The sequence below is a fragment of the Hyperolius riggenbachi genome, chromosome 3, assembly GCF_040937935.1.
Source record: "Hyperolius riggenbachi isolate aHypRig1 chromosome 3, aHypRig1.pri, whole genome shotgun sequence".
NCBI classification, from domain to species: Eukaryota; Metazoa; Chordata; class Amphibia; order Anura; family Hyperoliidae; genus Hyperolius; species Hyperolius riggenbachi.
This window is the reverse complement of record NC_090648.1, coordinates 345,263,994-345,278,117: the sequence shown is the minus strand read 5'-3', so window position 1 is coordinate 345,278,117 and position 14,124 is coordinate 345,263,994. Positions and strand designations below refer to the sequence as shown.

General features: G+C 46.5%; 2 protein-coding genes across 10 annotated transcripts in view; one reads left to right on the top strand and one right to left on the bottom strand.

Annotated features, from left to right (window-relative positions):
• The window catches only part of LOC137563918 (oocyte-specific histone RNA stem-loop-binding protein 2-like), a 68,868-nt gene extending 66,474 nt beyond the window's left edge, over positions 1–2,394 (bottom strand). For 2 of the 4 annotated variants that reach the window (XM_068277015.1, XM_068277017.1), the window contains exon 1: positions 1,924–2,069. In XM_068277015.1, the coding sequence (XP_068133116.1) occupies positions 1,924–1,931 (8 nt within the window). In that variant the 5' untranslated portion in view covers positions 1,932–2,069. Of the gene's footprint in view, positions 1–1,923; positions 2,070–2,111; positions 2,185–2,318 lie in introns of those variants that run through there. The other 2 variants (XM_068277016.1, XM_068277018.1) reach the window with 2 other exon arrangements.
• Positions 2,227–14,124, top strand: part of CDC25C (cell division cycle 25C) — a 74,586-nt gene continuing 62,688 nt past the window's right edge. For 3 of the 6 annotated variants that reach the window (XM_068277013.1, XM_068277014.1, XM_068277008.1), the window contains exon 1: positions 2,317–2,414. The gene's annotated coding sequence lies outside the window, so the exon portion shown is untranslated. The other 3 variants (XM_068277010.1, XM_068277009.1, XM_068277012.1) reach the window with 3 other exon arrangements.

Here is a 14,124-nt window from a genome sequence, read left to right as displayed (position 1 = left end):
TATGAAGAAGTGCACGGAAGTGTATTGTTAAAATAAGCTTTCGTGCATGCCACGACGTCATGTCTGATTTTTTACAAATCCATGCGTCGACAGACTATAATGACTTTCGGGCCAACGCAGATTACTGCATTGCCGCAATGTTGATGTAGTTCTTGACCTGCATCGGTGATACGGCCATACTGTTAGTGGAGTTGCAGGATGAACTTGAGATAGATGCCTCTATTAGATGATGTAGTGTTTATTAGATGTACACTGTGAAGCCAATCTTTCGAGATCACTAGGCATCTCTTTATCACGGCAAAATAAGGTCGGAAGCCAAATCTGTGTGCAGAAAGAGCAAGGGATTTTCAATTTGGGTTTTTAGGTGCACTCGCTGAAGATATTACGGAACTTATCCGTTAGCCGGGCGCATCCTCTAGGTGGCGACAAAACTCCACCAGAGTTACATCTTTCCCTACTATCCATGTCGGCCTGGAGGGGGAATAGTAATTAGCGCCACCTGCCGGATGCGCCCGGCTAACGGATAAGTACCGATATTACTTTGGGATAAAGACAGGCAGGATAACGTTATGGGCAAATACGTTGGGAAACAGCTTTACATTGTTTGTTATGACAGACTAATTGAGCGTTCAGCTACAAAATGTTAACAGATACAGGTTATATAGATTGTTGTACTAAAAATTCATTTGTAAAGTATATATTTATAATTCTTGTCATTACAAGGTTTAAAAATATATTACAAAAAAATTATAACTGGAAAATTGGGTGCTGGTGTTTGGCTACTCTGCCAGTATCAGTGGGATGATGATTTGGGTGCTGATGTTCTGGACATATCCACAATAATAACATTAATTTCACCTCTGTGGCCCACTTATAAGCTGCATACATTTGCATAACCCTGTTTCAACTAAGAATTATTTGCATCTAATTTACTATCGTTTAGCACAGGTGTACATTTCAAACATCCAAGCTTTTGCAACAGAGAAACTAGATTGACTAAATGCACCCATACATCTTGTGGTAGATTGACCAAGAGAAAGATTTGTCTCTGATACAATTTGAACATAGAGATCTGTTGGCTGCCGATACAGCATGAAATCTCTTGGTAATCAGCCTTGTAATGCTTCCTCTGCCACTGTCCCCACAAATGTTAATGTCTTCCCAAATGCCATGCATTAAAATCTCTCACCCGTCTGGCCGTCACAAGTGTCCAGCTGCTTCCTGCTACACCATTCGCACCCCACATGGCTGCCACGTACAGCGGTGGCACATGTGACGTTGCACACGGCCCACATGCTATATGCAGCAGCCAGCGAGGGATGCAAATAGGGAATCAGGAGCTGCTGGACACTTGCGGTGGCCAGACAGGTGAGAGATGGCTGAAGGCAAAACTGCAGTGAGGGACACAGACTTCTAAGTGCTGGAGAAAGCCCCAGGTAAGTAAATCCACATTTTTTTTTTTTACCTGAACTCAGGACTTCCTTTCTGCTCTAAAAGATAAGCAGCATAATAAAATGTAAACAAACAAAATTTCTCTGTCAGCTGACACAGCTGAGGGATCAATTTACAACTTGTGCTTATTCACAGATGAGGGGAAATTGGACAAGCTAAAAAACTTTAAATACAAACGGTGCATTTTATATGATTTCCTTCTATCCTGTGCAGGAGTTGAGGTCCACCGACAAGAGGAGCTGATAATGCAAACTCCTGTGGAAGGACCAGGAGTATAATTTAGACATTAGTGATTAATGACCTATACTGATAAACAACGGCCAATCTGAACTGCGATCCGAGTGATCTTTGCAGATAGGTCTCTGATAAAAACTCTGTAACAAATAATGCATGATATGAACGAAAAACCTCCCTGGCAAGGATGCACCAACAGCATACAACCAACACGTCCCTTCCCCCTCACACAATTACCGCTGCATGGCTCTAGGAACAGATGATCCCGAGACCCCGCCCCCAGCCCTTTAAAAACTCCCGCGATTAGCTGCAGGGCGGGCTCTTGCATGTATAATTTGTGAGTGGGTCTGCGTGCTTATGGATGGAAGCTGTCATACCACTTCCACTGAGCACAAACCAATCACAGCTCCTGATTTGTAACACACCAATGTCGCGGCCAATCGCTGAGGAGTTTGTTTAAAACTGTGCGACTCCTCCTATCTTGCTCAAACTTGGGCTAGAGGTTTTATCCCATTGGTTGCTAGAGGGCTTCTAACCGGATACTGTCCTCTGATTGGGCCGTGGCTGCGGCGGACTATTTCAATTCGTCGAGGGCTGTTCGTCTTCTCGGCGAGTCGCTGAAAGGTATTTACATTTGATATTCTGGCGGTGGACGCAGCGGATCCGGCGAGGTGTGTGCTGGTGCAATGCGCTGACTTGTTCGTTGGTTGCCTGTATGGCAAACTGAGGTACTCTTCATGGGTGAGGGACGTTATTAAGATGTACTGTCAGCACATAAGCTGAATCCTGTTTTATAAGATAACATCCGAGCACTGTGTACAGTTAACAGTAGTAACACACTTGCTGCTAGAGTAACAAATGAATATTAGTATGCTCTTACCATCTCTTTTTTTTTATTATTATTTAGTATTTATACAGCGCCGACATATTACGCAGCGCTGTACAGTGTGTGTGTGTGTATATATATATATATATATATATATATATATATATATATATATATATATATATATATATATATAGTCACTAATTGTCCCTCAAAGGAGCTCACAATCTTATCCAGGCATGGGCAAACTTGGCCCTCCAGCTGTTAAAGAGAGTCTGAAGTGAGAATAAATCTTGCTTCAGACCTCATAGATAGCAGGGGCACGTGTGCCCCTGCTAAAATGCCGCTATCGCGTGGCTTAAGGGGGGTCCCTTCACCCCCAAATCCCCTCCGTACAGCTGGGGAGCGCTTCTGCATTGGGGCAGGGCTAACTGCCGCAGCCCTGCCTCCCGCGCGTCTATCAGACGTGTACCTCCGCCTCTCCCCTGCCCCTCTCAGTGTTTCTTCACTGAGAGGGGCGGGGGAGAGGCGGCGATGCGCGTCTGATAGACGCGACTAGAGGCAGGGCTGCAGCTGTTAGCCCTGCCTCCAGGAAGAGAAAATTGACGACCAAGTTTTGCGGGGGTGGAGGGACCCCCGTTTAGCCGTGGGATAGCGGAGTTTTAGCAGGGGCACACATGCCCCTGCTAACTATGAGCTCTGAAGCGAGATTTGTTCTCGCTTCAGAGTCTCTTTAAGGAACTACAAATCCCACAATGCATTTACCTTTATGTGGCTGTCAGACTCCTGCAATGCATTTTGGGACTTGTAGTTCCTCAACAGCTGGAGGGCCAAGTTTGCCCATGCCTGATCTAATCCCTACCATTGCCATATGTCTATATTATGTAGTGCAAGTACTGTAGTATGTATGTATTTCTCTTTTATTATCGTTATATTTTAAATAAACTTTAGACAAAGCTTTCACAAGGATTTATGCTTTGGTGCTTCCTCTAGCTCCCTGTACTCTTTGGGCCCATTAGCACTAGGGTGATTCAGGCTAATCTCCAAAGCGCTAGTGCTATTCTAACCTATGGCGTGTTTGCACTGCCAGGATTGGTGCAAATCGTGGGTGTTTTGTGATTTGCTCCAATTGCAAATTGCATTACCTGCAGCATTTTTGCTGCGATTCTGGAGCGATCTCGGTACAGTGCTTAGTAAAGCACTGATTGCGATTGCTCTGAATCACTGAAGTGTCCAGTGATTTTTACTGTGCTAATTGAGGTAAAATTACTTGCGCAAAACTTGCGATTTCAGATGTGAATGGGGCCTTAGTGCCCTCCTGTGTTGGTCCAGTACCCTCTGTTGTGCTCCCATGGAGCCATCCAGGTTGTGGCCACTGCGCATGCGTGGTTTTGGCCGTGCACACTCCCTGTGGCTGGGAACGTTCTGTGCAAGTGTAGTTAGTCTTAACAAACTGTGCATGTGCAGAATGCTCCTGGGCATGGAAGCGCGATTGGGGTGTGTGTACCTGAGGCCATGCATGCGTAGTATTCCCTAACTGCCTCGGTCAGGGAATTTATGGTGGTTGACATCAGTGCAATAGAATGGACAAGGAGAATGGCAGTGGAACAGACGGTCTACAGGGGCTGCTTGAAGCACCATGTTAGTAAGTACTTGGCTAAACTGCTTTTGCAATCTTTTCCTGAAGTGTTTCATTTAGCTCTGTGGTGCTGTGGCCTGCCTCCAGCTTGACAACTGCAGCCTAATAGGTGGCTGGGGGCGGGCTGCGTCAACACAGGTGAAGGTGGCCACAGAATTTTGGCCAACTGAGGGGATAGGTGGAGTGTCTGACGTTTTTAAAGGGAAGGTTCACGGTCCTGCATATAAAAATACGAATCCACTTACCTGGGGCTTCCTCCAGCCCGTGACAGGCAGGACGTGCCCTCGGCGCCGCTCCGGAAGCTCCCGGTCTTCTCCGGTGGCGCACCCGACCTGGCCAGGCCAGCTGCCAGGTCGGGCTCTTCTCCGCGTCTCACGCGGGAGCGCTGACGTCACTGGACGTCCTCCGGGGCTGTACTGCGCAGGCGCAGAACTACTGCGCCTGTGCAGTACAGCCCGGAGGACGTCCGATGACGTCAGTGCGTCCGCATGAGGTGCACTTTGGAGCACAGAAGAGCCCAACCTGGCAGCTGGCCAGGTCGGGTGCACCAACAGAGAAGACCGGGGGCCTCTGGAGCGGCGCCAAGGGCACGTCCTGTCTGCCCCGGGCTGGAGGAAGCCCCAGGTAAGTGGATATGTATTTTTTTTCTTTTTTTTTTTATATGCAGGACCGCGGATCTTCCCTTAAACGATATAGGGAAAAAGGTTGTTATGGCTGGGTATTATCTTCCAGCCTCCTACTGGTGGAAGAGACGTTACTCAGTTGTGGAAACTAAGTGACCACGGGTCTTCAATAGAGCGCCCCGCAAGGAACGATGGACTTTGCAGCCTAGTGCCCACCAGGACACTACTGGGATAACCTTAGCTAGTAGTTAGAACGGTCACACCTCAATGCAGAGAATTAAATACAATGCAATAACATTTGTAAAGCGCTTTTCTCCCATAGGACTCAAAAAGTAACCACATTACCGCCAGAGGGTGCCGCTCAGGCCCTGCTGGGCCGATTTTGATGAAATAAAAAGCAGCACACGCAGCCGCCACTTTGCCAGCCGCGTGTGCTGCCTGATCGCCGCCGCTCTGCGGCGATCCGCCGCGAGCAGCGGCGAAAGAGGGTCCCCCCAGCCGCCCGAGCCCTGCGCAGCCGGAACAAATAGTTCCGGCCAGCGCTAAGGGCTGGATCGGAGGCGGCTGACGTCCATGACGTCACTCCGCTCGTCGCCATGGTGACGAAAGCCAAACAAGGAAGGCTGCTCATTGCAGCCTTCCTTGTTAGTTCTGCTTGCCGGAGGCGATCGGAAGAACCCCTCCGGAGCGCCCTCTAGTGGGCTTTCATGCAGCCAACTTTCAGTTGGCTGCATGAAATATTTTTTTTTTTTTTTTTAATAAAAAAAAAAAAACCCTCCCGCAGCCGCCCTGGCGATCTCAATAGAACGCCAGGGTGGTTAAAGGAGGTACTAGGAACTCAAAGATGAGCAGGAGTGTCTTAGATCAGGCAGGTGGCAGACAGGCTTAGTCTGTATCCGGGAAGAGATCAGGGCAGGCGGCAAACAAACTTAGTCTGTATCTAGGCAGATGGCAAGCAGGCTTAGTCCAGGTCATAGGCGAGGAGTCAAAACCAGGGGTACCAGATCAAGGAAAGTTAGGCAGTCCGGGTCACAACAGGGCTAGCAGGCGAACCACACACTAGCTGTCAGAACAAAGGGCACCTGACCCAGGGGAGGACTGACCTTTTATACACGCAGACCGACAAATTGGTGTGTAAATGCAGACGCAAAATTTCACGCGCAAATGTCCACACTCACCCCCCCCCCCCCATTTTTTGGATCGATTTTTCGATCGCTTCTATACAAAATCGATCAGAAATCAGGGCGGACCTGGTGGAAATTATCTATTCGACCTGTTGATCTAACTAACAATTGCATGGTATGTACCAGGCATAAGGTCTGTGCATGGCCTGTAGAACAAAGCAGCTTGTGTACAGATTTTATCCTCTGTGCACAAGGGATTTTGTTCTACTGGTCATGCATGGGCCTTGCTTGTACATGGCTGGGAACATGTTCAGAAGAAGAGGGTCCTGTGCAGGAATAGTGGGTCTCAAAGAGAATCTACTGAGGTAAGTATCTAAGTTTTATTTCCCCCTCTCCATCACAGTGTGATTACTCCCCTAACCCATGGACGGTCATGGTATGTCCCTTTTGTAATGAATGAGTTATAGAGCTTAGAGTTACTTTTAAGTGGTGGAAAAGAATGTGTGAAATTCTACGCCTTGCTTTGTGCAGTCTTTAACCTCCTCAGCGGTATGGACGAATATATCCGTCCATCACCGCCGGAGGTCGCCGCTCAGGCCCTGCTGGGCCGATTTTTTGCAAAATAAAAAGCAGCACACGCAGCCGGCACTTTGCCAGCCGCGTGTGCTGCCTGATCGCCGCCGCTCTGCGGCGATCCGCCGCGAGCAGCGGCGAAAGAGGGTCCCCCCAGCCGCCCGAGCCCTGCGCAGCCGGAACAAAAGTTCCGGCCAGCGCTAAGGGCTGGATCGGAGGCGGCTGACGTCCATGACGTCACTCCGCTCGTCGCTATGGCGACGATGTAAGCAAAACAAGGAAGGCTGCTCATTGCGGCCTTCCTTGTTTATTCTGGTCGCCGGAGGCCCTCTAGTGGGCTTTCATGCAGCCAACTTTCAGTTGGCTGCATGAAACAGTTTTTTTTAGGGCTGGTTCAGACGGACGTTTGCAGAGCGTTTACTGCTAGCGTTCGGGGCTTGGCGTTAAACGTTCCCATTCAAGTGAATGGGAGCGTTTGTACCAAGCTTTTACGCGCGTTTGCACAAACGCGGCGTTCGGGTCCCGATTTTCACTGGCGTTCAAGGAGCCCCTGGAAGCTACATGTTGCTTCCAGGGGCGGTTAACCGCGACGGGTAATGTCCCTCTAGGGGAAGAAAAAACGCGACCGCATCCGAACGCAATGCGAACGCTGCTGAAAGCCTGAACGCATCACGAACACAACGCCAACGAACGCGACGCCTCCAAAAGTCCGTCTGAACCAGCCCTTAATTTAAAAAAAAAACCCTCCCGCAGCCGCCCTGGCGATCTTAATAGAACGCCAGGGAGGTTAAACGATAGTTTATGAAGTTTATTTTCCCCACTGTTTTTTGTTACTTGCCATGAGATAGGCATAAGGGCCTGTCCACACAGTACAAAAAATACAGCGGTTTCCAAACCACAAAATGGAAGGGTGAACATATTCCATGTTATTAACTGGATGCGTTCACAGTTGTCAACCGGAATGTGAATGTAACATATACCAACTGGACCACTAATGCAAAGTCTCAACCTGCTGTAACGCAGCAATGTAAAGCCCCATCTACACGATACGATTCTTTGTGCGATTCGATTACAATTCTATTTACATTCCGATTAAATCCGACATGTCCGATCGGGATTCGATTCAGTTCAACTCGATTTGCCATTGTTTTGCAATGGAAAATTGAATTGAATCAAATCCTGATCGGACATGTCGGAGTTAGGCCCCGTTCACACTGCACGCGTTTCCAGCCGCGTTTTGGAAACGCGTGCGGGAGGCCGACACGCACAACATCAGACAGTGCATAGAGTGCACTGTCTGATGTTCACACTGCATGCGTTCTGGACCTGTGCGGTCCGGGAACGCATGCTGCACGCATTTTTTGCAAAAAACGCGTGGCTGTCCCATTCACTTTTCAGTGATGGGATCAGCCACGCAACGCACACAAACGCTGATGGCGTGCGTTTGCATGCGTTGCGTTCCGCACGAATGGCCATCCGCGTTTGTGATGTGAACGGGGCCTTAATCGGATAGTAAATAGAATTGTAATCGAATTGCACAAAGAATCGTATCGTGTAGATGGGGCTTAAAGGAGTTATCGGGCAAAAAAAAAAGTTTCACTTACCTGGGGCTTCTACCAGCCCCATGCAGCCATCCTGTGCCCTCGTAGTCACTCACTGCTGCTCTGGTCCCCCTCCGTCAGCTACTTCCGTTTTTGCCGACCTCGGGGGTCGGCGGTCTGCATTGTGTACATTTTTTTACGCATTCCCGCTGGTGCAGGAACATTAACAAATACATTTTTTTTTAACAGGTAATTTTTATTGATTTTATCAAAATTACAGAAACAAGAAAAGAGTAGTAGACAGTACAGGCATACTTCCTCCATAATAAAACTTATAATAACATATTATACATAGTAGTATATTACTTGGACTATATTATGGCATTGTATTCAGTCTGTGGTAAGTATGACAATATAGTCCCAGGATCACATATCAGGCGTAAATATCAGCAAGCTGAAAAGGCAGCTCGCACTGGAAAGGAGGAGTCAAAAGCGGGCCGTAAATGAGGGATTTCTACGGATGCCTGGCCCGTGAGAAAGGAGGAAAAAGAAAAAAAAAAAGGAAAGAAAAAGAAAGAAAGGTCTGCCCGCCCTTCCCCCGCCCACCCCACCCAGGTACTGTTCAATCCATAATAGGAATAAATTTGTCACTAGTAGGATCCAGGATCCTATCCTCCCATACACCCCATACTTTGTTAAATTTTTTGGGACATTTTCTATTTAGATAGGTAGTTCTATATAGTGGTAGAGCACTGTTAATTGATTTGGCCCAGGTGCCGACCGTTGGGATAGAGGCCTTTTTCCAAAACTTTAATATTTCTTTTCTTGCTTGGAAGCATAATATTTTAAGCAGTGTTTGCTTATGTCTCGAAATATTGGCTGTCTCTAGTTTGCCCAGAAGTAATAAACCCATGTCCATAGGGACCGTCATTTCTAATAGAGCATTGATGATTGAGAGTATATTTTCCCAGAAAGGAATAATTATCGGGCAAGACCAAAATATGTGGACAAAATCTCCCCTATGTACCACGCATCTCCAGCAGCTATCTGAGTGGGCAGGGTTCATTCTGTGTAATCGTGCAGGGGTAAGATATATCCTGTGTAAAAATTTAATTTGAATTAGTTGGTCGCTTGCGGATATCACTGTTGAAGGGAATTCCTCTAAGATTGTATCCCATTCCTTATCGCTAAGGGAGGGGATATCTGCCCTCCACTTCCGGCAGAACTTCACTAATCTGGGATTGTTAGCGTCTGATAGATCTGCGTATATGGCAGAGAGGGTCCTTGGGAGATTTTTAGTCAATAGAAGTTTCTCAATTTTATCCATTTGCAAATCCGGTGGTTGAGAGCCAAACTGTGATCTGTACGCGTGGTGGAGTTGTAAATATCGAAATAAGTATTTATTTGGGAGATCACATTGAGCCTTAAGTGTATTAAAGGTATGGATAGATTTTTCATGTTGTATGTGGGATATGTTTTTTATGCCATATCTTGCCCATATAGTTGGGTCAGGAATGGTAGTAAAGTGCTAAAGAGAGGGGTTACCCCAAAGAGGCGTGAAAGGAGAGATTGTACCTGGAGCTATGAAGGGGGTTCTAGCTGCTCTCCAAGCCTTCCATGTGGTTGTCATCAGTAGTGTAGTTTGGGAGTTGGCTTTGGGGCCCCTATAGGGTAGGTTAGTAAGCTGTTCGTAGGAGCCCAGTATTGCCGCCTCTGCATTCACTGCTGGGTTTGTGGCTTCTTGCGAGAACCACCACCTGATAGTGACAAGCAAAGAGGCCCAATAATATTTTTGGAGATGTGGGAGAGCCAATCCACCTCTAGATTTAGGGAGCTGCAGTACATCTAATGCTATTCTGGGTTGCTTTCCTGCCCAAATAAAAGTAAGAATAATTTTGTCAATTTTCTTGAAGAGGGCAGAGGGGAGCCAGACAGGGCATTGGCGGAAGAGGTACGTAAATTTAGGTAGGAAAATCATTTTAAGAAGGTTAATCCTTCCTATCAGTGTGAGTGGGAGTTTATTCCAAACTGCGCATCTGGACTCAAGTTGGTGAATGACCGGATCTATGTTGAGGTTCTGATATGTAGTGAGGTCACTGGTTATTTGGATTCCCAGGTACTTAAATTGGTTCACTATTGATAGCGGAAAGTTTGGTCTACGCGGTGGATTAGGTGCGGCATCTATAGGAAACAGTAGAGATTTATCCCAGTTAATTTTAATACCGGACATATCTCCAAATTTCTCAAATAGGTGGAGTGCTGCATCTAAAGAAGAATGGGGGTCATTTAAGTAGAGAAGTACGTCATCCGCATAGAGAGATATTTTCTCATGTAAGTTGCCAATCAAAAGTCCCTTCACCAGTGTGCATTGTCTGGTTTTAGCTGCAATAGGCTCCATGGCCAATGCAAATAGGCCTGGTGACAGAGGGCAGCCCTGTCTGGTACCCCTCCGCAAACAGAAGAACTGAGAAATTGTGTTCCCTGTTTTGATTTTAGCTTTGGGGGAGTCGTAAAGTAGTTGGATCCATTTAATGAAGTTAGTGCCAAACCCAAATCTACGCAGCACCGCCCACAAATAATCCCATTCCACTGAATCGAAAGCTTTTTCAGCGTCTAGTGACGCTATTACTCTTTGGCCCGCATTAGAATGAGAGGCGACAATATTAGTCAGCAGCCTACGAATGTTGATATCGGTACCTTTACCGGGCATAAAGCCTGACTGGTCATGGTGTATCAGCTTAAGAATATATGAATTTAATCTAGTAGCTAAGATTTTGGCTAGTATCTTTGCATCCGTGTTCAGGAGGGAGATTGGCCTGTATGAGGAGCATTTACTGGGGTCTTTCCCTGATTTGGGAATTACTATTATTAGGGCTTCCGTCATCGAAGGTGGTAGGGAGTTCGTTTCGAATGAGCGTTGGAGTGTATTTTTAAGTTTGGGTGCTATTAGTTTGGAGTACTGTTTGTAGTATTCTACGGGGAAACCGTCTAGGCCAGGAGTTTTCCCAGTCTGCATACTGGCTATGGCATTGATCACCTCATCAAGGGCGATTGGGGCCTCAAGTGCCTCGGCGTCTTCAGTGGACAGTGTGGGTAATTCTATCGCTTCCAGATAATTATCTAAGGTCTCTGTCGGTTTTTGAAGGCGGCTAGAGTACAGTTCAGAGTAGAATTGGAAGAAAGTTTTATTAATTTCTTCCGGGTCGGTAATATGATTACAAGAGTCAGAGGATATCTGTGGTATGATGGTCATACTCCTAAAGTCCTTGGAAAGCCAGGCTAGCATTTTCCCAGCTCGGTCTCCATGCTCGAAATTTTTTTGTCTCAGGTCTAGCATACTCTTTTTAGTGGTATCTATTCTATAGAGTTCTAGGTTTTGTAATGCCGCTTGCCATTTGTTATACGTTGTAGTGGTCTTAGTGGTAACAAACTCCGCTTCCAGGTCGGAAGCAATTTTTTCCCTCCACTGTAGTGAGGCATACACCTGATCTCTAGCAATTTTAATGGCCCCTGCGTACTGCCCTCTTAAAACAGCCTTATTAGCGTCCCATATAAGTTGAGGTGTAGTGGATCCCTTATTTTCATCCCAGTAGTGTCTGATTTGTCTTTTAATAATGTCATCTATTGTAGGATCAGTTATCCAATGAGGAGATAATCTCCATACTCTATCCCCCTGTCTCATACCCCTCTGGAATATTACTTCCAAAGGTGCGTGGTCTGAGATGCCTCTAGGCAGAAAAGAGGATGCTTTAACCCGGGAGAGCATGTCGTCTGAGGCGAGAGCTAAATCAATTCGTGATAAGGTGCCGTAAGAAGCCGAGTGACAAGAGTAAGCCATAATACCAGGGTGTTTCCACCTCCAAACATCTGTCAGTTTGTATGCATCTAGCCAGTGTCTAAATACTAACGTGTCCTTGCTGGAGGGTTTGAGTCTATCTATAAGTGGATCATGTATAAGATTAAAGTCTCCACAAATGATTAATTTTTTAGATGGCATTTGTGCAGTGATAGTAATTATTTTGTCAAGGACAGAGATATCAGCCGGTGGTGGCAGGTAGACATTCACCAGTGTAAATTGCTCCTGTTCTATTGTAGCATTTAAAATTATATACCTGCCCCCAGGGTCTATTTTAATGTCGTGCAGCTGGAAGGGTAGGGTCTTACTAATGAGGATTGAGACCCCTCTGGAGTAGGATGAGTATGTGGCATGGTATGCGTGTGCCACCCACGGCTTTTTAAGCGCTAAAATCTTTCCTCCTGTAAGATGTGTTTCCTGCAGGAAACAGATATGTGGTGAGTGTTGCTTTAGGAAGTTAGCAACCAGTGCTCTTTTTATTTTAGAGCCTAGACCTCTAACATTCCAAGATAGTAGTTTGACTGCAGACATTTAAGTAGCATATATTAATAAACGAGTATGGAATAGATAATTTTTCTCAATATCTACATCCGAGGGGAGGGGGGGGGAGCCCAGGCAGGGGGGTAGGCAGGCCAAGAAGGAGAGGAAAGAAAAGAGACATAGCACAGAACAGGTAACTTGTAACAGTACATCCCAACAAACCCCCACCCTACATCCTGGAGAGGAACCACGAACATCCAGATGCCTTAGATCCCTTAACTAAACTTTATTTCAGCAAACCTTCAGTCCCAAAATAGGACTGGAACTGTCTAACTTAAACCTAAAAAGAAAACCTCCTAAGAGGGGGGACGGTAGTGGCCAAGGTAGAGGTCCGCTACCCAACTACTCCCAGTTGTCTTTCTGGGGGTACGGCTCATGCTACATATTTGTATTTTTGTACGTGGGGGGAGGGGGGAGGGAATGGGGGGGGAGGAAAGGGTTCCTGCCAGCGGTGTGTGGTGCTGGCGTACATCACTTAAATAGGTTCCAGACATACCATAGATCAGTTGTATGCCAGTCTGTAGTATCTGGTGCATCCAGGTGCACACACAGTATATAAAGTTGTATTCTCCCGGTGGATCTTTGTGCAGGCATCCGCCAAGAGTGAACTGTCCCCGGGCGGAGGTGAGCACAGATGCATGGTATTTGAAGTACAGTTAGCCATATTGCAAATGGGTTGAGGAGTTGGGTATACATCATTACCAACATCCAGAAAGGAAAAGGTGTATGAATAATTTCACCTGTGCAGTCTAATATGACCGACCCAGTGGGTATGACAAGGTGCACTAATCAGTAATTATACTTTTAGTCTACTATACTATAGACAAGGGGGGAGAGCAATTCAGCCTACATCAGAAAAATTATGTTGGATATATAGTATTGCATCATGGTAGTCTATTTAAGCTCGGCTAATCTCACGTCTCAGTTAAGGCCCCTCAGTATCAGTCCCATGTGGATGTCTCAGCATAATGCAGACAGGAGCACGGGGGATGGGGGGGGGGGGGGGGGGGATCACCAGCACTGCCATAAGGCATAGGTCTAGTACAAATTGAGTGCACAGGTCTTCCCACACGGGGTGTGAGGCTGGTATTCCACTGCACAGGTCAGTTGGGGTCATCATTGAAAGTGTACACAGTACCTATAATAATAACACATATACACAGTATATACATACATAGATGTCTCCATTCTGGTCCCCTGTCTAAACTCAGTGCATTAACGCAGGAGGATCTTGACAGTGAGGCAGAAATAAGTACACAGTGAAATGCAACATCATTTTGGGGAAAAGGAGCTGCTCACCATATCCAGTTCTGGGAGTGCAGCGTCTCCATGTCATAGGCATATTCCAAGCAAGAGTAATTAGAGAAAGGACGAATATCTAAATTAGGCCTGACGTTCCAGAGGGTAATTCAGAGCTATATTTTAAATGCCATGAATGTAAGGCTGCCATATATTATTGCAAGGGCTGAAGACTGGTATTGTAGCACCATCTAGTGGATAGTAGTATGTATTGTCCTTTAGTGTTAATACCTAATGTAGTTACTGGTAGTTAGCAGCTTCTTTTCCATGCATGTATAGGTAGAGGAAATACATTCCGCTATAGACAACTTCCCAACTCGGTGCACAGCGACCCGTATATATCCCACATAGCAGGGGTGGGGGGGGGGGGGAGAATAGAAAGTGCCCCTGACTTACATCTGACCGACCAGAGGATAC